Source organism: Poeciliopsis prolifica, unplaced genomic scaffold (genome assembly GCF_027474105.1).
Source record: "Poeciliopsis prolifica strain line A6 unplaced genomic scaffold, Auburn_PproV2 SCAFFOLD065, whole genome shotgun sequence".
Taxonomy (NCBI): Eukaryota; Metazoa; Chordata; class Actinopteri; order Cyprinodontiformes; family Poeciliidae; genus Poeciliopsis; species Poeciliopsis prolifica.
Window position 1 is genome coordinate 1262876 of NW_026562440.1, and position 25669 is coordinate 1288544.

At 37.1% G+C, this 25669-nt stretch overlaps 1 protein-coding gene across 3 annotated transcripts; it reads left to right on the top strand.

The window, feature by feature from the left end:
- Window positions 1–1298: 1298 nt before the first annotated feature.
- ylpm1 (YLP motif containing 1) lies at window positions 1299–25530 on the top strand. 3 transcript variants are annotated; one of them, XM_055020011.1, is made up of 23 exons: window positions 1299–2139; window positions 3417–3641; window positions 4129–4167; window positions 4959–5147; window positions 5252–5811; window positions 5969–8767; window positions 9185–9311; window positions 9456–9603; window positions 9706–9795; window positions 9879–10056; window positions 10156–10179; window positions 10282–10442; window positions 10679–10839; window positions 10921–10983; window positions 11276–11395; window positions 11494–11670; window positions 11891–11974; window positions 12086–12169; window positions 12261–12335; window positions 18408–18459; window positions 20131–20258; window positions 20370–20550; window positions 21259–25530. In XM_055020011.1, the coding sequence occupies exons 1-22, from the start codon at window positions 1579–1581 to the stop codon at window positions 20514–20516; spliced, it is 6192 nt and encodes a 2063-aa protein (XP_054875986.1). In that variant the 5' UTR covers window positions 1299–1578; the 3' UTR covers window positions 20517–20550; window positions 21259–25530. The 3 variants fall into 3 exon arrangements, with proteins under 3 accessions (XP_054875986.1, XP_054875987.1, XP_054875988.1); XM_055020012.1 differs by lacking the exon at window positions 10156–10179; XM_055020013.1 differs by lacking the exon at window positions 4129–4167.
- Window positions 25531–25669: the final 139 nt, after the last annotated feature.

The following is a 25669-nucleotide window of genomic DNA, read 5'->3' on the forward strand; positions in this document are numbered from 1 at the left end:
AGTATGGCAATTTGAAATTTTTATTCCTTATTGCCTTTTTTAATGTATTTTATCTGTAGTTTTTTTGTTATTCATGGGGCCAAGAGGTATTAGCAACAAAGTACACCACAGGTTTTACATTTGCATTGACTACCCTGGTTATAAGTTTTAAGTTAGTCATATGTGATTTAGATTCACAGTTTTACAGAGCAATTGCATGTTATTTCACAACAATGCGGATCCCAAACTTTTAAGCTTCCGTCCACACAACAACCACAAATTATGACCCCTAATATTACTGGCTGAATTCCCCAAAACATTGGTAATTAGCCTGTGAAAGAAATTTGTATTGACAACACAAAAAACAGCACTGTTTGTGAATTTTATTTCTTGGATCAATTATGAGAATGACATACTTTTAGCAAGCTTTTAAAAATTGATGAAAATCATCTCAGTTACCAAAAATTTGATATTTGTGTTTAAACGACTTGAATAACATATATAACTTTTTATAGATTGGTGATTTAGTGATCAATTCGCCGGCAATAATTATCCTGTGTGATGCTGGTGTGAGCGTAATCAAAGTTGTCTTTTGAATAACCATGTAAATGTCTCCATCTAGTGGGAGAAGTGTAAAATGCACTTAGTCTCGTGAGCGAAAGTAGGTAGGACACCTACAGTTTATGTCTGTGAGACTTGTTGATACCCCTGTTTCTTGTTCTTTTTGTCTGCTGGGACTGTTCAGCCATTTTTAGGTACACTGAATATACAGTTAACATTGCATGTTATCACTGGAAGTAATTTGCAGTGTTCTATATCTGCTATAAGTATTGGTTACCATCCTTAATCTTGTGAGAAGATACCTTTCTAAATGACATTAGTTACTAAATAACATCTGTGCAAAATATCAATATTTAGTCTTTTTTTATTCTTTAATAGAATGGTTATATAATGTTGTTCAAAAATAAATCACATTTTATAATCAGTCAGTGCCCGAGTAGCCTCTTTAAGAAGGTTTTATTGATACTTTGTAATGATTTGTGATACTTGTTTTTTGTGATGTTCCTTTTTGCGCCTCATGAGATGCATGCATGCTTCACGAAACTACCATGTTCCAGCGTTAAAAAAATAAAATATATCAAGCAAAACTTTTCATTGTTTTACTTTTACGGTATAAGTAAGATAAAAGTAAAAGGTTAGTAAAGAATGATAATTTTAAAAATATATTATAATATATATTTTAAAAATTCTCAGACCTTCTATTTGAAACGTTCACGTAATAAGTGACGTATTTCCGGTTTCAGCTGCGTGCTCCTGAAATAGTCGACCATTCAACGACACAAAGCGTGTAAACGTATCAAATATATTTTTGTGTGTGAAATTTCTAAATTGTTTAACTAGTCTTGCAAGCGATAACGATTCATTTTGTTTTTTAATCTAATTAACTGTATCGTTGATCAAAAGATCATAAAATAAATTGACCATGTAGCTATTTTCTTCTGAAGAGCAGAAGTCGACGCTAGCTGCTAGCTTTGTTAGCCACTCCAGGGCCTTCTGTGTGTGTAATCACGTTGGCCTTCCGTGGCTTTGTTTTATAAAATGTTTCCTTCTTGGGGAAATTACGGGGCTCCTCCGCCGCAAAGCTTCGGAGGACCTGGCCCTCGAAAGCCTCCAATCGGAACAGGTCAGGCTCCTGGTGGTTTCGGCGGCTACGAGGCCTCCTCTGGCGGCTCGCTGTTCTCCAGCCTTCAGGAGCAGCACCGACAGCAGATGCAGCAGCTCCAGATGTTGCACCAGAAACAGCTACAGTCCGTGTTACACCACGGTAACAGCGGCGCTGGGTTTGGAGGTGGACTCTCGGGTGGGTTTAACGCGGCCCCGCCGTGGCATTCAGATGGACCGGGTCAGGCGGAGGGGGCTGAAAGCAGTCAGTCGTACGTTATGCAGGAAAAGACTCCGGTTCAGACACCGAGGGGACCCCTGCCACCCAGTCAGGGCCAGCAGCCGCAGCCTCCACCGCAGCAGCAACCAGCGGAGTCCAAACCGATTCCTCCACCTCCAGAATCCCAGCCACCCAAGTCGCAGGAAAACATCGGTGCTCCAGTGGCCAGCAACACAAACCCGACCAGCACGAATGATAACAAACCCATACCTTTACAGGTAATGACTTAAATATTGTTTTTTTTTTGTTTGTTTTAAACACTGTTTTATTGAATGTGTATGCAATTGCACAAAAATCAGCTAGGTAAATATTTTAATGTTGGTCCAAAGAAAAGTGTAAGTGACAAAGATTGTGCTGAAGACAAAGATGCAATTTTGTCATGTGCCTTTGCTATTTGCAATTATAAGGCTTGACGTGTACAGAAATAAATAACTGAAGTTATTTATTTCTTGTAATTACTTTAATTACAAGGCAAGGCAAGGCAACTTTATTTATGTAGCACCTTTCAGCCAAAGACAACTCAAAGTGCTTGTACAAGAAAAATAAGGAATACATACTGTTAGAAGAAAAAATAAATAAATTAAATAAAATAAAGAAAATGTATAGACAAAGTAAACATTAAAATTGTAATTATAGTAAATGAGTGGGATTAAAAATTTAAGAATAGACAACTTCAAATAAGAAGGTTTTTAACCTTGTTTTAAATGAACTCAAGGTAGGCGCAGACTTACAATGAGCAGGAAGTTTATTCCATAGTGTTGGAGCATAAAAACTAAAGGCTGCTTCTCCGTGTTTACTTCTGACTCGGAATAGTTAATAGGTTTGAGTCTGATGATCTTAATGTTCTGAGTGGTACAAGTAAAAAATTCCATTAAGAGTCGAGTAAAGTTTTCTAAAATTCTTTACCAAGTTAAAGTTTGTTTAATGAATGCTTCTCCTTGTCTTTTATTTGTTTCTTACCAGTTAAAATAATAAATAGAAACTACAACTTTGGTGCAGTCTGTTCTGTCTGTTTACATGTTTGAAACCTAAAGTAATTAATAGAATGTACATTTTATTTAAATTAAGTTTAGTAAACAAATTGCTAATAATTTGTCTATTTGGTTGTCCTTATTTTATTTCTTACTTTTATTGGCTGTTTTTGAAAAATAGGCATGTGTTTTAATCATAGCAAAGTAAATATCATTGACCTGTAGCTACTGTTGATGTTATTGTACACGTTCCCTGGTGGATAACCTTAACAATGAAGCATTTTGTAAGTAAAATTATTTTTGTTCAAGTTGAATTCAAGGGTGTAGAGTGTGAAAGCAAAAGCAGTTTTACCCATAATTGATTTCATTATTTTTTGTGTTTAAAATGTCCCAAAGCATCTGCCATAAAATGTGAAACATTTTCTTATCAGTAAGACATCGAAACTCTGAAAGCAATAACATAAGAATGAAGAAAAAGCATAACCCTCACCTACTTTATTTTGTGATGCTCTTGTTTCTATCAGGATCAACAGAATGTGTGGTACAAACAGCATCTTCAGAATTTACAGAAACTGAGGCAGGAGAAAGCCCAGCAAAATCAGACAGCGGGCAATGCCTTTCTAAAGCCGCAGCCACCCAGTCAGGCAATGCCTCCTCCTCCTCCCTCTGAACCACCAAAAGGCACACCCCCGCCACCGCCACCAAGAGAAGAGCCACCTGTGCCACCCCCACCTCCTGTAGACGTAAAGGTAAGTTTTCCTACACTTGTATTGATATTCATAAATGATCTGTTTCACAAAATGATTTTTTGTTAAGTTCTTATTAAAGAAGTTGTTTAAGGTGATGCAGTTAATACTGCTAATTTGTTGTACAGTTTTTCTTCTTTCACTTTTAGTCTAATGTAGTATAATGTGATGTACATGCAATAAAATTCTCTGGTGTACTGTTTAAGCTCTGTGAGCCTAACATTTCTTTGTTCTCAAAGAATAAAGAAAGATTTATAAAATGATTTTCACTCAAATAAAATAACTGTAGACTGTTTAATTTATCTTACCTCTGCACCAATTCACAGGACCTTTATTCTTGCATTTATTATTAAGCAGTTAATATGGTTTTGATGAGTTTTGAAATAGGTTTTTCACATTTGCCTTTAACATATCAAGATATGTTTTTCAGGAGAATGTAAGTGCCTCACAGTCTAAATTTATGTGTTTATTTGTTTGCATAATTCTACAGAGTGCAAATGTAGGAAACTCACCTAATTTGACAGACACAGTAAGTCTTACTGTCCATCTTCCCCATCATTTTCATGCCCATGCATATTTTGCCTCCCTTCTCATGATGCTTGCCATATTCGGAGTAGGGTTGAGTTGCAAAATTTTCACATAAATTGACATTACCAGAGACACATTTTTTACACAGTTTTGAACCTACTTGTTGAGGTGAAAATTTATCAATGCTTCTTTGACCATTTTAAAAGATGGGAAGCATTTTTCAAATAGGCATTAGAAAATCTTTAAATAGGATATCCTAAGCTTTTCAAGTGTGCATTGTTGCCTCGCTCCTAAATATGACATGCCCAGGTATCTTCAATGGTGACTTTGATACCACTAATGTCAAATACCTAAACAGTGTCAAATACAAGACACTGAGCCTATTGAGGTTATGCAACCAACTGCACTGCAAATATACCCAACCCTACTTTTTAACACAATCCAAGTCTTTTAATTTGTCTTCCAACTTATGTTTGTGATATTTTAGGTCTCCACCCATGAGCAATGCATTTTCCAGTCTAGTTCTTAACAAGCTTTAGCAATGTTTAAGATATGTTTTGTTAGCTGCTTTTAGTAGATGATTTCGTTAGTGCCTTGACTTAACTTTAAAATGTTTATTTTCATTGCAAATTGGACTCTGTGGTTCTACAAATAGATCACACGTGTGTTGGATATAAAACAATATGCTTATGCATATATTGCATAATATAATATAATATATATATATTGTGTGTGTGTGTATGTGTGTGCAATATATGATTACCCCTAATCTTTGCTTGATTTTGTTTGAAGCCTGATGCTCCAAAAGACCCAGAGGAAGCTGCTCGTCTTCAGCAATTGCAGGCTGCAGCAGCACAATGGCAGCAGGTGCAACAGCAGAGAGTTAGCTTGCAATACCAAGCTCTCATGCAGCAACATGAAAAACTTCAGCAGATTCTTGAACAGTATCAGCGACTGATTCAGCAGCCTCCAAACCTGCAGGTTGGTAAAAGCCCAACATAACGTCAGCTTACGTTTTCTCTGTTTCTTTGTTTATTAGTAAATAGTGCTTAAAATCAATCACATTATGTTTGTTTATATTACAGACGATGTCTGCAGAACTGCAGCTGAGGCACTATGAAATGCAGCACCAGCAGTTCATACCTTTATTCCAAAACTGGAATAGCTCTTTTGCTTTGTGGCATGAACAGTTTCAATCTTATCCTCACAAAGACCAGTTGCAGGACTATGAGCTCCAATGGAAGCAGTGGCAAGAGCAGATGAATGCTACCAATGCTCATCTTCAAGAGAGAGTGACCACTATTACTGCTATGGTGCCATTTGCCTCAGGCCAGTATGGTGCTATGACTGGACAGCTTGGCCAATACCCTGGGCAAGATATGCCATTGCAGCAGCAAGTAGTGAACCCTGGTGTCCAACCCACTGTGGTTGGTGCTATTGCCACTGCTCCAGGTGCTGCTGGTGCCACAGCAGCAAGTGCTTCAGGTGCTACAACTCCAGGCCAACAACCTCCTACCTTTGTGGCACATTCAGAATCAGCTGACAGGCCTCATGTACAAGGAAGTCTTCCTGGTGGGGTTGGAGTGATATCCCCTAGTCCTTTGACGATGCAAACATCAAGTTTCAACAGCATAAGAGAACCACGGTTTGTCATCTTTGTTTTTTACTGGTATTTATATATTGATGTGGGACTGACATTTAACAGCAATTTGCAAATATTTTTTTCTATTTTTCATTAGCCATTTATAATTATGAATATTTGTTGTTGAGCAACATTAATTTAGTTTTCTTGATGATGGCAGGCCCAGCAGATTTGACCAACCACCACAAGGCTTTGATGGGCCCCCTATGTTCGACCAATCACAGCAGCGTTGTGATGGTCCTCCAAGGTTCAACCCACCACGTCAAAGATTTGAAGGCCCAACATTTGATCAACCACGGCAGCATTTTGATGGTCCAACAAGGTTTGACCAACCACTTCAGCGCTTTGACGGCCCATCCAGGTTTGAACAACCACGGCACCGTTTTGATGGCCCCCCAAGATTCGACCAGCAAGGTCCGCGCTTTGATGGTCCTCAAGGGTTTGACCAACCACGTCAACGCTTTGATGGTCCCCAAAGGTTTGACCAACCACGGCAACGCTTTGATGGTCCCCAAAGGTTTGACCAACCACGGCAGCGCTTTGATGGTCCTCCGAGGTTCGACCAGCCACGCCACCGTTTTGATAATCCACCCAGACATGACCAGCCTAATTTTGGACAGCAATCTAGATTGGATTCCTCAAGATCCCTTTGCCCTCCACCACGATTTGAATCTCCTTCAGCCCCTCAGTTAAAACAGCAACAAGGTCCTGAACCTAAATTGGAGACTGACATTCAAAATCCTGCCAGTTCAGATTCAACAACTTTGCCAAAAACAACTGCTCAACCACTGTCTAACAAAAATGAAACTGTACCAAAAAAATCAACAACTGATGACTTGACAGATGATAATTTGCTTGGAGCAGATGGTTTTTTCATTCAAAATGACCCTATTCCCCAGACATTAAAAAGTAAGAAAGAGTCTGAGGAAGCAAAAAACAAAAGTATCTCTGATGATAGCAATAAAGACAAACCTACGACATCAACGAAAGACTCTGATTCGATATCTCAACTTCCACCACCTCCACAAAATTCCCAAAAGGACAATGAACCAATGACAGACAACAAAAAATCAATTAAAATTACTGCGGAAATCCAACCAGAACTACAAAGTTCAGACCAGTTGGCACCAAAACCAGAACTTCCGAATCTACCTCCTGGCAGGGGACGTGGTCAGCCTCCACTGCGTGGACTTGGCCGTGGAGAATTGGGCCCTGGGCAGTTCAGAGAACATAATATTGCACAAACTGAGGAGGGGGTGAGCGGAACGCCTTATGACTATGTGCCACCAGAGGGCGATAGAGGAATACCTGAAGAGCAACAAGACTACTGGCAAGATCCTTCATATCAGGAGTTTGGTGAGGATGAATCAGAGGTGCGTCCTGAAGACACATGGGTCCCAGAAGAACATTACTTTGAAGAGGAAGAGTATTATGATGAGCCAGTGGGACCATATATGGGGCGAGGTAGACCCCCAATAAGAGGAGGGCCCCCAATGGGACGAGGAAGACCACCCATGGGAAGAGGATTTCCTCCCATGGGAAGAGGTGTACCACCCATGGGCAGAGGATTTCCTCCCATGGGCAGAGGAGGATCACCCATGGGCAGAGGGGGTCCGCCCATGGGTAGAGGAGCTCCACCCATGGGGAGAGGAGGTCCACCCATGGGGAGAGGAGGTCCGCCCATGGGTCGAGGAGGACCACCCATGGGCAGAGGAGGTCCGCCTATGGGTAGAGGAGGTCCACCCATGAGTAGAGGAGGCCCACCAATGGTGAGAGGTGGACCACCCTTTAGTAGAGGAGGGCCACACATGGGAATAGGGGGTCCAGCAGTTGCTAGAGGAGACCTAGATGATATGCACTGGGCAGAGGCTGAGTCTGCAGAGTGTTCTGAGGAAGGAGAACCCTACTGGGAAGAATGGAGACCTCAAATGAGAGGCATGAGACCCCCATTTCCACCGGGTCGAGGTCGTCCTCCACGTGGGCACCCTGGTTTCATGCCTCGAGGCCGAGGAGGTCCACTTCACCCTATTCACGGTGAAATGGGTCATGAGCCTGTAGGTCATGAAATGGATTTGGATGATACCAACGTGGATCAATCAATGCGCCCAATGTACCACGAGCATGACCCATATGGCCATTCAGGGCATCCTGATGTTGGAAGAGGCAGGCGACGAATTCCACCTCCTCCCCATGAAATTATGGATCGCTTAGAGGAGCCTTTGTATGAAGGAGCAGAAGAAGATTCTGAATGGTATCCTCCACGAGGACCTCCAATGACTCCACATGAAATAATTGACAGGGGAGGAATGAGAAGACGACCTATGGGTCGAGGAATTGCGAGGGGAATGTGGCGCCCAGGTCCACATCGTGAGGGATATGAAGAAGTATATAAGGAGGACCAAGCTATGGATTATGATCGAGGTGAGAATGAGTATCGCCGGCCTCCAGCTACAGAGTTTCCACCTGAAGACTATCGCCACGAAGCCAAGTTCTGTGAGGGGGACTGGGACAGAGATCGTCCTCTTCCTGAAAGAGAGTATCCTTCCCGCATGCCGCCCCCACCACACCTCAGAGAGGAACGCTGGGATCCAGAAACGGAAAGACGTCGATCGTATCCTTATGATGAAAGCAATAGGGCAAGGGGAGAACTACGAATTCATGACTATAGGGATGAGCCCCCATACAGACTGGATGAACCGCCACACCTACGGGCTTCTGACTGGGATAGACCTTCTAGGCATTCTCCATTACCAGTAAGGACATATCCCGATTATGGTGACCTTAGACCTCAGTATGAGGAGCGTAAGGAAGAGCCACCACTTGGTGGATCTGCAACAGACTTACCTGGAAGCTCAGTTGAAGCAGCAACCCAAGGAACAAGCGGGGCAAATGTGCTTGCCCTTTCTCAAAGGCAGCATGAGATTATCCTGAAAGCTGCTCAAGAACTTAAGCAAATAAGGTAATTTATTGTTTTCTATTTAATTTTATTTGTTGGACCATGTTGTAATGATGAGTGACTGCTGGCCCAGAATTAAAATCCAGCCTAAACAAAGCTAACTCTGGTCTGGCTAAAAACCTAGCTCTCTGGTTTGAATACATATTTGAATGCAAAGTCCTCTTCCTGTCCTCTTATCTGTGGCCCAGATACTTCTCCACAGTCTCTGGGCCACAGGAAGTGGACTGTAACTCTTCAGGAATTTTGTCCTCAGTGGTTTTTCAAAGAGTTTGGTTCAAGAGCAGAATGAAAGCAGACTGACAATATAACAAATGTTGCAATTGTGGTCCTGAATTGGCTTGAGGATGACAGCATTACAGAAACGCACCAGAATCCCTCATGCTGAGGTGGAAACTATTAACTTGGCTTATTTTTCTAAAGGGAGTTGCAAGAGGGAAAGACCCCTAGTACTGATAAACCACAACCTGCATCCAGTGACCTTCTGCCAGAGCTACCTGCAGGTCTCCTTGGATTGGAGATCCCAGCAGATGTTAGGAATGTTTTAAAGGTAATTGAGAGCTATCTTATTATTCAAAAACACTTCTGGTTGTATGAGAAATTCAATAAAGGAAAGAAACTAAATTCCCTTTAGTTTTTCTACTTTACCATATGATGTAAGAGCTTTGAAAATAATGGTATCTTTTCTCACCAGGGTATGAGTGCTGCTGTTCAGTCAGCTGCTCCTGAATCAGCATCCTGGGAAAGTAAACCTACTGTTGCTGTAGATTACCAGTCGTCACTGTCTGCTTCAGCCAAACCACCAATAATTTCTAAAACGGTCGATTATGGACATGGGCATGGTATGTCCAGAAAAACAAATACCATGGTTAACATTTAGAGACATAATAGGTGTTAAATCAGTGATCTTGGTGTTACGAAAAGTGCTGATTGTCCTTTTTCAGAGTTCGGGGCAACTGTAGAGCGGATTCCATATGGTGAGAGAATAGTACTAAGACCTGACCCAGTCCCATCAGATCGCCTCTATGATAAAGGTAAGGTTCACATTGCAATAATATTCTAATATATTAATATATTTAATTTATTAATTGGTGTTTTCTTTAAACTAAATTCCTAGAACCACTCGGTCTCAGAGATTCCTATAGCCGAGATCCATATTATGACCGGCGATCAGACCCCTATTTGGATCGCCGGGAGTACAGCAGAGAGAGGGAGTTGTACCGAGATATGCCTCCTGAATATGAAAGAGACAGATATGAGAGGGAGCGTTATCATTCACGGGAAAGAGATGAGAGGTATGGCCTTTGTTGCTGAATATTTAACCTTATTCTTTGTTTTAAAAAAATTCCAGCTTCTCTTCTTAAGTGGTATTATTTTTCTGTTTTTTATTCAAGCACATATTCCTTGGTTGAAGAAAGGTACTATCAAATTGTGTCAGATGTCTTGATTTGTCTTGACTCTGATGGTTTGAAATAAGAAGGATATAATAAAAAATTTAAAAATGGTAATTTTATGTGCAGGTCTCCACTACCTCCTCGAGCGGCATTCAGGGAAAGAGATAAGGAGCGAAGTGGCAGTCGTGACCCAGACGACTTTTATGGAAGGCCTGGCTATGACAGACCTCTGTATGAGCGCTCCGGACCTGACCGCATTGGGCCTGAACGTTACAGCTCGCCTTACTGTACGTTGCATGCATATGTTAATTAGCATTCCTTATCCAGAGTTTTCATGCATTATTAAAACATGTATGTATTTACAATTTTAGTTTGAACAGTTTTTGGGGAGTAATAAATGTGTCTCTGAAGGTTAAACAATTTCTTTAAAATGCTACAAATACTTGGGCCTAATAAAACCAAGTAAATTTTCAATTATTAATGACATTTTTTAATTTGTTGAAATGGAAATATTGTCATTCAGTGGAAAGAAGAGGAGGTTATCCAGAGGACCGAGGACCACATCCTACTGCTCCACTGCCTCCTCCACCAACACCGCCACCTCCACGAGTCGAGAAGAAGCCTGAAATTAAAAATATTGATGACATCCTCAAAGCGCCTGGCAGATTATCTCGACCTGAGAGGGTATTAATTAATTCCTGCAATATTCATTCATGTAACATTAACATATATGAGCAAGGACTTAAGAAAACTGTATTTTAACAGATTGTTATAATAATGAGGGGCCTCCCAGGAAGTGGAAAAAGCCACGTTGCAAAGCTTATACGGGTACGTGATTCCGTTTTTTTGTTTGTTTGGTTTTTACCCTAAATGTATTAAAAATGTTTATCTCAGTAATTTAGAAATATCAGTTTATTTCAATAAATCAGTTCTAAAGTGAAAGTTGCATGTTTTAAAGATTAAATACACATATTTCAAGTGTTTATTTCTGTTATATTTGATCATCAATATTTTCATTAATTGAGATAAGCCTTTAACATTGACTTGTATTTAGAGAAAACAAAAGATTACATAAAATGTTTTATTTTGTTTACAAACAAATTTTTCTGAATGTATTTAGGACAAGGAAGTTGAGTGTGGTGGCGCACCTCCAAGAGTTCTCGTTCTGGATGACTACTTCATGACAGAGGTGGAGAAAGTTGAGAAAGACCCAGACACTGGGAAGAGAGTCAAAACCAAGGTTGGTCTGGTGCACATGACATCAATCAAACTGTCTGATGTGATCAGATTTGTTTTAATTTAGTGTAAATTATGAGATGCTCAACAACTGTCTTTCAGGTTCTTGAATATGAATATGAACCTGAGATGGAGGATACCTACAGGAGCAGCATGCTGAAAACATTTAAGAAAACTCTTGATGATGGTTTCTTCCCTTTTATTATTCTGGATACCATTAATGACCGAGTGAAACATTTTGAGCAATTCTGGAGCGCCGCCAAAACAAAAGGCTTTGAGGTGAGTTGTTTCAATTAGTACATTTTCTTTTTAGAGACACATGCTACAGATTAGCATACTCTATAAGCAAGACGATACAAGCATGGGACTGCTGTTTTGTTCAGTTTATCTACAATAATGTGTGTCTACCTATCAAATAAACCTAATAAATTAGATTTAAAAAATTAAATTATAGGTGTTCAATTTGGTCCCTACTGAAAAAAATCTCTTCCATTTCTAGGTGTATGTAGCTGAAATCACGGCTGACACTCAAACATGTGCAAAGAGGAATGTCCATGGGCGCAAGCTTAAGGATATAACAAAGGTATAAAAAAAAAAAAAAAAACTTTTTTGATCTCAAATACTAAGATACTTAAGGTAACTTTCTCATATCTTTGACTGCACAATTATTTTTAATGGATTTTTTAATATGCAGATATCCAGCAACTGGGAGTCATCTCCTCGTCATATGGTGCGCCTAGACGTGCGATCCTTGCTTCAAGATGCTGCCATTGAGGAGGTAAATTTGTTTTAGAATTTTACTGCTGGAAGTAGAAACTCTTTTTGTCTGTGCCTGTCTGAGCTAAACTTTGATTTGCTTGAATTTCTAGGTTGAAATGGAGGACTTCAACCCTGAAGACGTTCCCCAAGAAACCAAGAGGGAGGAGGAAGAAGAGAGCGATCTGGTAGGACAAAAAAGCTCCACCTCTTAGCCACATATTTCCATGTCTGCTTCTATTGAACAAAACATATGCAGGATTAATTGTTTCCAGATTGATCTGTAGTGTTAGCCCTAAATCAAAAAGAAGTAAATCATTCATTGAGTAAATTTTTTGTGTGACCAAACAAAAATGGATGAAATCCCTAAAGCACTGTAGTTTTAGTTTTGTAGTTTTTTTAGTATTTTAATGTTTCTAACTTTATAATAATATTTAAACACAATTAGCATCAAATATATTTTCCCCTTAATGTAAAATTCCAGTATGTCACATTAAAACATAAAACTAAACCAATGAAAATTGATGGTATAACACAAGATTTGAAAAACATACTACTAAAATGTCTTAGCATTATCTCTTTACAATATAAGATATAGTACAATCTATGCATAAATACTGTTTTTGTGTGTGTATAAAACATCACGATCATTTAAACCATGAAATGTGGTGACTAGCTTTGTACTATAGCAGCTTAAATGCTTCATTGTTTAATTGCTTAGTTTCTCTGCCGAGATCTCTAAGTGAAGTAACTATAGATTATGAAGGTTTTGTAGACTGAGACGCTTAAAACACATTTAATTTTAAATAATATAGATCGGGGTGACCAATCTTTATAAGCAAGAATAATTTTGACCTCAGTCCATCTAAATAAAACTTTATGCAAATATGGCATTCGTTGTGAAATATGACATTTTAGATATTTAATAGGTATTTAGATATTTTGACAAGCATATAGTAAAAGAAATTTTATTTTTGAAGAACCACTATTTTATTTCTATTAGGTTTTAAAATAAAGAAAAAAACAAACAAGGGTGGATAAAAAAATCTAAAACCATTTTCCTAATACTTTTTTTTCCCCATTTCGTTGTGGAAATTCATAGCAATTGTTCAAGTAAGACTTCTTAGAAATTGCTTATACCTGGATTTAAAAATATACTATTTTGCAAAGTTTATTTTTTAATAATTTTTAGCCAAACTTATTCAGAACTATTCTGGAAGGTTAAAGAGCTCTGTAATGTGAATTCTTAAATTCCTAGCATAATGTTATAACTTCACCTGAGCAGCCTGAATACAGAAATTTCAGAGCCAGTACTCGAAACAAACTGCAAACCAGGCTTGAAGGAAAAAAAGTCTTGCCTTTTTTAGTGATATTTTTATGTTTCTACATAGAGATGTCATCCTCAGTGGAAAAAACATTCTCACAATTTAGCTTTTTTACTGCAAATACAAACCTGTATGGTCAGATTTCTTTGGGGTTAAATAATCAAAGCAAAAAAAAAAAAAAAAAAAAAGTCAGATAATTTCTGATAATTTTTGGGAAACAAACACTTCCTGTGGATTTTGAACACAGTTATGATTAAAACTCTGGACAGTTAAAATAGTCACTTAAAACTGTCCTTCACCTTATGAAATAAATCTATTTAAGGGACATGTAGGTCCCTGTGTTATACAAATACTGGTTGACTAATCTCAGTCTCAGTTTGCCACACACAAAAAAAAGTTCTTTAAATATTTTTTGGAGTCTGTATATCTTGTAAGAGAATATGTAATCTCTTTTCCCTGTTATACGAGACTAACTATACATTTTAAGAATTGTTTATTAAATTTTTTTTTTAATTAGTACCTGTTTTGCCTTCAGTTGTGAAATTTAAGAATTTATTGTGCACCAGTTGAAATATTTGACTCTTTTTTTTTTTTCCTAAATCTTTACATGTGATATTCAATGAGTTTTATGACTTTTGTTTGTCCATAAAATCCCCTTACTGTGATCTCTTTCAGAACACAGTAGAGTTGTTGGAAACAAAGATATATAAGAACTTCTGAACATTATGCTAGATCTGCAGCTTTTAGACAATAGAAACCTGTTGTTGTGCTCTTCTGAGGGGTAAATTAACTTGGCAGAGTACAAAGCTCTATTGCTCAGCCTCTATAGCTTGTTGCACTCTTCAAACCTCAGATCGTTTGTTTTTCAGTCATTATGCTTCCGCAAATTCCTGCCTTTCTACCACTGATTGGAGAATATAAAATATTAGATGGCCATGTTTTCTTTTTCATATATAATATTATTCATCGAGGAGATAAAAGTTCAGAATGTGACGCTTTCTAAGAATGTTTAAGGCTTTGTGTAATAAGAAAATGGCCTTTTTTGTGGTGTTTTCTTTTTGCTCTCAAATCTTAAAAATGGCCGTAATAAATTTAACATTTAGAACAGTGATGGGCTAAAGCTGTAAAATTGAATCACAAAACACTGTGCGTTCACTGATGAACTTGGTAATGTGATGCTTTGTTAGAGGCACCTGACCAGAATCGTGATGCACATAAGCATTTAGTTCTTAGTTGTCACGTCTTTCAGTGTTTTGAACCGATGGCAGAATCTGCTTTAATTGTTTTGATTTAGATTGTGTGCGCAAACAAAGAATTTGTTTTTTAAACGCTCACTGCATAGACATAAAATATAAAAAAATTCTTACAAATAGTAATTGGCACTATTTTTGCAGTGTAATTTGGGGAACTATATCAGTTAAGATGGAGCCTTTTTATGTTCTTTGCTAAAAAGTCTTTTGGCCTCTTAACCTATTTTCTTAGAGGTTGAATCTGGCATTTTGTGCAGCTTATTTTAGACTGTAGTTAGTGTGACTTTTAACCAAAAGAACTAGTGGCATATCTTTTTTTTTTCTTCTTTTTACACTTTTACTTACCTTTTCCTCCACAGGTGGTATAAATTACTCAATGCAATTATGTAATTCATATGTCCCTTTACCTTTGAACACTTTTTATTTCCATTGGGGTTGACTACCGTCTCGTACCTTTTCTAAGTCAATGTAATCTTTATTAATTTACACATTTTATTTTGTGTACTCAAAGAATAAGAAGTTTCTTAGTTTTATAAATACATACTAAATGAAGAAATCTCTACATAAAAATGTAAATTTTTCATCTCTGGGTGTTTTGCAACCATAATTTATTTTCTGTGGTCTGAATTAATTTTAAAATTGTAACTCTTTCTGGTGGTTTGGCTTCTTTTCACACAGAAAACTGAAAACAAACCAAATCTGGCCACTATAAACTGCTGTATAAGATTCATTTTCTTGGGATGGAAGAACCAAATATTATATGGGATGAAGGGGCTGCATTTCAAATTAGTCAATACCATGTGATCCTCATATTAGTTTTTTTTTTTGTTGTTTTGGTTCTGTTTTACGCAAATTTACAAAAGGTTTACCAAATGATTTTGAGAAACTGTCTGGATGAGGCTTTGTGAAAAAGACATTCAGCATTTGTCACTTTGTTTATTCTGAATCAGCTTTCTAAGTAATTCACACTGAGCTACAATAATACCTTTGGCTCGATCTTGCTGCAACGTCATATCGCATCACATTTGCACAAAAAGTAAACGACAGAGGTTGAAACAAACTAGTGTTGGTTTTACACATACAAAACTCCTTAAGTGTGGAAATTTCCCAAATTTGGGAAGATTTTAAGGAGGAAATCAGATTTTTTGTAAGAATTTACTTACCACTGTTACTTGACAATTCTATTTCTCATTTACACACAACTAAGAGAAATAATCTAAAGACAAACGTGTTTAACTCAAATGTCAAGAGAGATCATTCCGATTAATATTTAGCTTTATAAACAATTCTTGATTTAAAATGGGTTTTAAGAATGGGACATGGGGTAAGAAAAGTTTCAGTACTTAAAAACCATTAGAGAATAAGTGGGCTCTGTGTATCAGAGTCTTCCAACATTCATTTGAAAACCTGCTGAGGTAAAGGAGGAAGTGGCTGCTGAGCCATGTTATGCCTCGTTTCCACTAATCAGTTCGGCTCGGGTCTATGTGGTTCAGTACACTGCTTTATGCGTCGGCGTATTTAGGAAAGCATTTCCACTGTCAGTTAGACTCCTACTGGGGAGGTAGAGTTAAACACAAACGTGTTAACGTCAAATGTGACTCTCTAGTATGTCTTCTGCTAGTAGTAATGTTTTTCTGTTCTCCATTCAATAGACTTTGTGGTGTTACGCCAATAGCTCCACCCTAACTGTGCAATATCATTGTTGTATGGCTCTACAACCAAAGGGTGATGAGAAATGGTGCACTACAAGTCGGTTGTATTGGTTGCATTTTCAATGGAAAAAGACGAAATGGCATACCACACCGACCCGGGCACTACCACTCAGTGGAAATCAGACATAAGTTTCTCAGAGCCAGTTTGGTCTCTACATATATGAAGTTACTTTATGACAATCTCTTTGACTTATAGACACAGGAGACAGCATTGATTCACTTTAAAATGAGATAGTGCTGGTGGTCTCCTCTGCTCTGGGTTTAAATCTCTGGAGGTTTGTCACTTATTAATGCACAAATGGCACACCTGAAAAGTTACTTAATAAATTCTAAAATGGTTGGTGGAAAATATTTTTTAAAAAGTGTCTCACGGACCTTTATTAAAAATAAATAACTTGGGCACGTATTTATTTGCATGTACCAATATCTAACACTAGAACACGCCTAAAAGATTTCTACTTATTTGGTTTGGAGGACCTGTCCTGCACTGGACCTTGCCTTTTCGCCTGGAACACATCAACCAAAGCCAATCAAGGAATCAGAAATGGACTTTTGGGCAACTTGGAGGAAAGAGAATATAACAGGAAAAGGGTTAAAGAGAGCCTAGAATTTGCCAACAACCAAGAAGTCTTCCTTTCTGATGTTGGAGAGTTTCACAGATGTGAATCCTGCTGACTTTTTATCTGAACTAAAAATGTCCGCTAAACATTATCTGTGACATTTCATGCATAACCACTCAACTGAGTAGTTTCTTTAATAGTCAAAATTATGTCCTGATTAATTAAAATGATTAATAAGGGTTTATTTTAATTAGAATGAAATAACATGGTCAATTTAAGAATACAAAGTAGTTGCAAGTGGGTTCAACGTAGTCATAAATTAAATGTTTGAGTCTTTTTCTTTTGGTTTTGATTAAATCATAAAATCCAGCGTGTAAGAGAGCAACAACTCTTTGGAAATGAAAGGTGAAATTCCAAAGGTTGGTACTCGCTACACAGCTTCATCCTGTTTTATATTTTTTTGTTTTAAAAAGCAAGAAAGATTTATCAAAAAAAATGTTTGTTTTTGTTTCTTCATGTGACAAATGAGAAAGATTAGTTTTTATGTATTTTTCCTTCCTGCTTAAAGATGGCATATGTTGGTTGAGTCCATGTTGATCTAAGAGGAAAACTCTTACTTATTCACTGTTCAGAATAGTTCTTTTAAAACAGCTGGAGACAAAAAACATAATAGTCCAATATAATTTGGCAAAAATAAGCAAGAATTTAGGAATTCAAAAGAAGCTTAGTTCAGCTTTTAGATGCAACAGTTTGTCAAATGTAATAATTTTATTTATGCCACATATTTTATGAAACATTTGAATATTCATAGCCATAATTCATATTCTGAATTGTCATTCTGTAATATGTATATTTGAATAAAATCCCTTAGAATAAAACTTTAGACAAACACATTTTCAAATAATAAAACACTGATACATCAGTTATAGCTAGATGCCAAAATTGTATTATTTGGCTCATTGTGGCTTGATTGATTGAATATTTATTGATGAGCATGTAGCTTGAGTGCAAATCTTCGTAGGATTTGTTTACAGCAGTAAGACTGCATCCTCAGCATAAGACACAGCCATGGGATTATTTGTAAAGATAGTCCATCTTTGTAGACCAAACCAAACTTTTACTTAAACTATTTTTGTTCTTTGTAGAGAACTTTGTCAAATTCATCATCATTTAGCTGAAAATATATTGTCACTTAGGAGCCACAATATATTTTTCTGCATGCCAGCAGCATCTGTATAGCATTTATTGTGTTGTTTTATCTTCCAATGCAGTGTCATACGGGTTTTGCTTGTTTGTCCTTTAACCTTTTATAAACCACTTTCCTCTCTTTTCAGCCAGTCCCCTTCTCCTACTCTCTCCTTCCACCCCTACATCACCCAGACATTTAACGATTGCAGTGTTTCTTTAATTTAGGGATATCTTCCAAAAAGCAAATGGGAGATGGACACGTCAGAGGCCAAACTTGGTAGGTATTCAATATTTCAGATCTCTGTTGTATTAAGAAAGCATTGTCCTCTGTAGTATAGAGATTTCCATTTCCATCTTCTAAGTAATGTGTATGCGTGTTTTGTTACTTGGACTGGGCCAGTACAATTGGGTTTATTGTTTTTAGCATAAAAAAAACAGTATTGTCTCCTTAAGAAATTGCTGAAAAACAGTGTTTTAGGTCATTATAAACATGTTCATCATCCTACAGATTTTAGTTTACAAGTATTTAAGATCATTAAAGTTCATGCCAGGATTGAAAATATAAAATTGACGCATTGCCTGACTGTGTAATATTGAGACAAACTGCAAAAAAACAGAGAGCTTCATCTGTTTCAGTGTGCCAGAACATGTATTGAGCGACTGAGAGATTTAAAAACACGTTTCTTCATATTGTATGTTCGCTTACAGTCTCATTGCACAATCAGGTTAGGGACACAAATGTAGCGTCAAAGTGCAATTTATGAGCAAATCAGCAGCAAAAGTGAGCAAATGGATGGCAGATAGGGTGTTTAAATATCTGCCACCCATGATTCAGATAACCTGGAAGATGGATGGCTCATTGTCAGAGAATTGGTAACAATTTCTGCATGCCTCAGGCTTAAACTTTCGATTGAGACATACAATAATATGAGGGCATGGCCAATCAGAAGGCGATCCTGCCATTCGCCATCTCTGATTGGTTTAGCCCAGTGGTTTCCAATTCTGGTCCTCCAGACTCTATCCTACATGTGTTCCATTACACCTGATACAAATGATTGCATGATTTCCTCTGCAGTCATCTAGAGCTGATGAGATCTGTTAATCACAGAGGTATTTAATTCAGGTGTGTAGCAGTAATGAGACACCTCAAACAAACAGGACAGGGGGGCTTGAAGGTCAGGGATAAGAACCACTGGTTTGGACTATGATGTTGGCCTAATGTTTGTTTTTGAACGACAGGAAGACTTTCTGTGTGTTGAGACCCTTTTTTGTCTTGATGACCTGATCCACAGGTGCAGCCTTCAGGTGCACTATTGCAAAATCAGATAACATTCTAGATCCCTGCAGTAAATCTTAAGCAAGGTGATAGATGGATGATTATTTGGACCCAGTGAAGTATTTGAATACTAGAATTTGAGGATTCTAGTACTCTAGAATCCTTTGTATGCCAAAGTATTCCAGAGTCAAATTTGACTCAACCCAGCTGATAAATGCAGACAGAAAACTCAAATATGAAATCAGATGTACAATTGCATGGCTGAAATGGAAAGTAATAAATGTGGTAAAAGCTTTGGTGGAATCTGAAGAGAGTTGTGCGTAAACAAATACATAAACTTCAATTAATGCAAGCAATGCTGCAGAAAAGACCACAATTATGTGAGAAACTGATGCAGAAAGTATGTTCTGCCTCATATTATTGCAATAGGTGGTTCAACAATCAATTATGACTATATTTCAAATCCCTGACCATTACTTTTCTGTAATGGTCAGAAAAATAATGGTTTACTTGCAATTCTGCAAGTAAACAAACAGAATTGCAATGATTCCCTGAGTAGATCCAAGCTCTGGATTGAACACTTTACCTCAAAATAATTGCAGATGTAGAATTAGGTCATTTTTTACTGGATGGACAAGAGTGACCTTAGCGATAATTTTCCTCTTGATAAAGACAAGTTGGATGGCCTGGTGAGCGGTGGGAAGAGGAAGCGTGACAGTGAACACTTGTCAGGCATAGAGGACTACCTTCAGTTGCCAGATGACTATGCCACACGCACATCTGCACCAGGAAAGAAAAGGGTAACATTTTTTGCTGTCATCTGAATTTGTCTTTCAGAAAAATGTCATTTGAATTGATCAAAATCCATTTCATGCTCATAATGGGTTTGGTTGGTTGTCTTCTCTCTTAAGGTCCGATGGGCTGATCTTGAAGAGCAGAAGGATGCAGATCGAAAGCGTGCTATCGGTTTTATAGTTGGACAAACGGACTGGGAAAAAATAACAGATGAGAGCGGCCAGTTCGCACAAAGAGCTCTTAATCGTACAAAATATTTCTAGGATAGTGTGATTCCTTATTTTGGTTTACAGTAAGGTACGTGTGGTTTATTTTTTCTTATTTTAATTACTGCATTAGGCATTTCAGGTTTTATTTAAAGGATGTTAGATGGTGATTTATAACTCCTAAAAAGCCCCCCAAAAACTAGAGACTAATATTGTTTATCATGAGAATGTTTTTTTATGGGCTTTGTTTGTACTTATGGTATAGTTAGTGTATTTTATGCTTTGGGTTGCAGTAAATCCTCAGTTTAAAGACAGTTGAGTTGTCTTGAAAACTTGCTTTGGATGAAACAGCACAATCAGCTTAGTTTTACTAAAAAAGTGTAATATCCGTGGCCCTTAATGGTGTATTCAAATACAAACTAGTCACAGTTTTCAATAAAACCCTAAGCTTTTGATACATCACGGCTAAGTAGAAACACTTATGTACCATATTTATGTCACTACTTTTAAAAAATTTTCCACATCTTTTAAGGCTGTTAACACACAAGCATGAAATATTTTACCTTGTTCTACTTTGATGAAAGTTTACGAATACAAATTGACTTTCCTTTCAACTGATAATAGTTTGGTTGATGTGGAGCAATAATATTGTTAGATGCTAGCTGTGAAAGTTTTGTGCATCGAATTAACCATCTTTAAACTTATTGGTATGACGGATCTTGTTGTTGCTTAAGATTTTAACTTTTACTGTTTATTGTAAACAAGTTTATCATTAAATAACATTATTTGCTTTCCCCAGATGCCCAGAATGTGAAGATGCTCCAGCTCCTTGGCAGTGAAACATTCATCCTCCCAACAGTTATCAGTAGTTTTGGTCACTTCGCTAATAATTATAAAGATTACATTTTTCCATCTGGTATGAGCTGTATTTAATCTGCGTTTAGTTTGCTTAAGTATTCAGGCATCTTTTACTTTTTTCTCTGTTTTATACTTCATGTACTGTATACCTGTAACACTATTTCTTAGTCAATGTGTTGTAGAGAAAAAATAAAAGGTTCACAACATTATAAACTTATAAAATTTGTCAGTGGGGTTTCATAATGATGCTTGGAGAATTAACTGTGTTGTTTTATGTTTGGCAAGACTTTTTGTTCAGTTTATTGCTAATCTACAATGATAGTCTTGTCTCTGTACATTCATGTTTTGGTTTTGAAGTCACAACCTCCAGACTAAGACGACTATCAGCTGTTCTCATCTCTTGTTCGTCTAGGTTCCCTGTTACGCAAATGAATATTTTTTGTAAATTGGACTTGTATATATTTTTATATAAACTGATCCAACATGGAAGTAAAGTATCAATAAAGATGTGTAAGTCCCACCTCCTGTAACTGCCACCTGTAGAGTTCATTGGCAGTGTGTGTTCCAAGGTAGTGATGAAAATATCAAAGTAAAAAGGAGCCAGTTTCTATCAATAAATCGCTAACTTCTTAGTTCTCGTCCAGTGCTGTGAAAAAGTAACCTTCCCTATTACGTATTACTTCTGGTTTTGCTTTTTGTGTTGGACTTGGAACGTTTCAGATCACCCAAAATTTTGACAATTACTTGACTAAATAGTGTTTTTGAGTATGAATTGACCTGAACTTACACCATTTCGAATCAGCTATAAGTCGGACTTTGACTAAACCACTCCAAAATATAGTTTTGTTTTTTAAGGTATTTAAACTGGTGTTCTTTGGATAATTATTCTGCTGCACTGTCAGTGTGCTTGAGCTTACGGTCGTAAACGTATGAAAAACATTCTCGCCACTATTTCATGTTTTCTGTATTTGTTGGTGATCAACTGAACTCCTACAGTCAGAAAAGGCTCTGCAGTCTGTTCCTGACTAATGTATGCCAATGTCGTTTGGCTATGTGTTGTTGAATTTTTATTTAAATTACGACATGTTACATTGCCGTATCAGACCTTTTTACCCACTTTAAAATACTTGCAATTTAAGTAATCTGAGTATTCTTAATTGTTGGGTGTGTGTTTGGGTCAAAGGAAATTTACTCTAATAATGGATTGTTGATGATTGAACAAGGGGCCAATAACTGTCGCACAAAGGCCCAGGTCATTTAGAAATATTTTTTTCCCATAATAAATGAAATTGTAATTGAAAAAGATTATTAAAATTTCATTTATTGTAGGGAAAATATTGTTGGGTTATGTTAATCCAATATCAAAGCTTCAAAATCGAGGTGTCAAGAAGGGAAGAACAAGAAATGCATGAGGGGGTAAATTACTTTTTGGAATTATCTGGTGGTGTTTAAAATTGACCTTTTTTAAAAACTCGAGCAATCGTAACTCAGATTATTGCATTATGTTTCATTTCTGTTTTGTTTTCTAATTTTAACATTCTGTTAAAAATGTTTAAAAAAGTGCATGATTCATGCTTTTTGTGCATTTATATGCAAATGTAACTTTTTACATATCTTAAATTTTTATAGAAAAAATTTTATCGCTGTGATAATTGTAGTCACCAAGAATTTTATTCCAGTTAAACCTAGATTTTTACTGACAACAGAAAGATGGACAAATGTTCACTATGTTGTTATATACTTTTGAACACACATTTGCCTTCAGCCTCTGAAAATTCTTTGTACATTTAGTGCCATTGCTGAACAATAGTTTTCACAATTTTTCCTAAGGCTCCGTCTTTCAGTAGATGACTTTTAGCATTCTATACCACCTTCTTGAAATGCTACTATTCATTATGTCCTAAGGTAGTTGTTTCAACTGAACTGGTTTACCTTTTCTTTTTTCCCAACAAAAGAGTCACAAGAAATATAAATGTCATTAACATTTCAGAGGTGGAGTTTGAACCCTAACATTGTATTTTTGCACGTTTGTGATCATGATGTGGTGAACCGTGATCTACACAGATTGGTGCTTTCCTTTTTTTCTGTATTGTTATAGTCTTAATAGGTCATGAATGCTAACACCCTAATAGCAGATAGATATCCAAACAATACTGCAAACAGAATGTTTCAATACATTATCTCCATATTGAAAAACTAATTCAATAAGAATGGAATAGTTCCATTCATTAATCAAATTTATATTTTTATTCAAGAAAATTTTACACTGCCTGGCCAAAAAAAAGTTGCCAAACTAATTACATTTGAGTCTCCTATTGGATAATTAGTGCCTGGTCGCTTACCTGTTATGGTAACATGATATTTAACCCCTAACGATGCAATCAGTAGCTTCTCATTTCTTAAACAACCATGTCGAAAGACTCATCCCGTGGTTGTGGAAAAGATGTTGGTTTAAGAAAGGGGAAATCACAGGCACCAAGCAGAGAAAATGTCTAGTGACGTTGGAGAAACTACTAAAAAATGGGTTAAAAACTGTTAAATGCAAGTAAAAACATTTCTATGCGCGCAATGCAAAGGGAATCCATTCGACTGAGACTCAACAGCTGTGTAGCCATAAGAAAACCATTAAACATTGAAGCTAATTGGAGAAAAAAGGCTTAAATTTGCATGGAGCAAAATAAAATTACTCTGGACCAATGGAAGAAGTTCATGTAGTCTGATGGGCCCAAATTTATCTTAATCCCATTGAGAATCCCGGGGACATGTTGGCTTTGAGAGGTGGTCGTACTCTCCCATCATCAAAACAAGATTTTGGTGAAAAGATAATACAAAAATGAATGGAAACAAAGAGTGATACGGCAGCAGCTTATCAACACAATGCCACAGCAAATGTTTCATATAAACAAAAGATCAGACTTTTTTTGGCCAGGCAGTGTTGATTTAGCATAGTTTGCCAATTTCCATATTCTTAGCATATAAATAAGGAAAACTAAAATTCAGTTTAGTGTGAACAGATGTAAATTCCTTTTGGGAGATGAAATCACCATCTTCACAAGGCTTTTTGAAACAAGCGGGCTTTCCTGTTAGGTGATTTTGGACCGACACCAGCAGATGACATGACACCCAAAGTCATCACAGACTGGAAACGTAACATTGGATCTGAAGCAACTTCAATTATATTCCTCTTCACTTCTCCTCCAGACTCTGGGACCTTGATTTTCAAATTAGCACATTTTAATTGAGTCCACTTGTCAACAGTCCTGCACTTTTTCTTCTTAGCCCAGGTAAGATTCTTCTGATGTTGTCTGTTTCAGGAGAGGTTTAGCACAAACACTGGAATAATCGTAGATCATTTTTTTGAATTTATATATTTGGTGACTCTTGAAGAACCAACTCTGGGCTTTCTCTACATCTTGTGAATCTCCCTCAAACTCTTGAAAGATTCTTTGCTTCACAGTTCTCTAAAAACCAAAGTTACCCCTGTTGCTTCTGTGCTTTTTTTTCCTACCACACTTTCATTCAGCTCAACTTTCCATTAATGTCCCTAGATACGGCTTTGTGAACAATCAAACTTCTGTGTTATTGACCTTTTGACTAACGCTGACTATGCTTGATGACTTGTCAAGTACGCAGACTTAAAGAGGTCATAACATTTCTCTTGCTGAAATCTTGAAAGTAGAAACCTTTTTTGGTAATACTTGGAATTTGAGATATGACTTTACCATTTGTAACATCTACTGGGTTGGTTTCCAGAAAACATGAGAGGGCAGGTCATGTAGTGCTTCTTAGAAAGGATGTAAGAAGGAGGCCCCACTTTCTTTCAGAATGGATAGCTGCATTTATTGTACGTAAGTTAATGACATGTAATAGAAAAAAAAAAGACACTGGTGTTATCAACATTTTTCTTTTCCATGTTTAAACTCTTTGAAGACTGAAGGAAACCCAGGGTTTGAATTTTCCCCCTCTGGATTTTAATCTGGATTCGTCTGTCTGGATTCCCTGAAGCTAGAAGAGCAAAGAGCATTTCTCCTGCTGGAGACATTTTGCCTGAGTACCGACAGAACAAATCAAACATGATGAACTTATGGTAAGTATGGGAAGTAATTGTGCTAGATTATGTGGAAAAATTTACAGCTCAAGTAAGTTTTGAAATTGTATTTATGTAAATAAAATGTACTTTATATGTTAAATATTAAATATTTTTTCTCTCTGGTGTGGACCTTGTTTTGTGTGCATTTTGGAAAAAGTCCTTCGTAAATCTGAATTTTTATTTTATTTTTTATTTTTTGCTTTTATTTTTAATGCAATCTAAGATCCCAGACTGAGTTCATGTTAATGTTAGCTTTTGTGGA

Excerpts from the sequence above, each read along its gene's own strand:
- ylpm1 (XM_055020011.1), top strand. The coding sequence starts at position 1,579 with ATGTTTCCTTCTTGGGGAAATTACGGGGCTCCTCCGCCGCAAAGCTTC. Across the intron at positions 10,057-10,155 it reads TCACGGGAAAGAGATGAGAG|CACATATTCCTTGGTTGAAG; the intron begins GTATGGCCTTTG and ends TTTTTATTCAAG. Across the intron at positions 11,396-11,493 it reads GGAAGAGAGTCAAAACCAAG|GTTCTTGAATATGAATATGA; the intron begins GTTGGTCTGGTG and ends ACTGTCTTTCAG.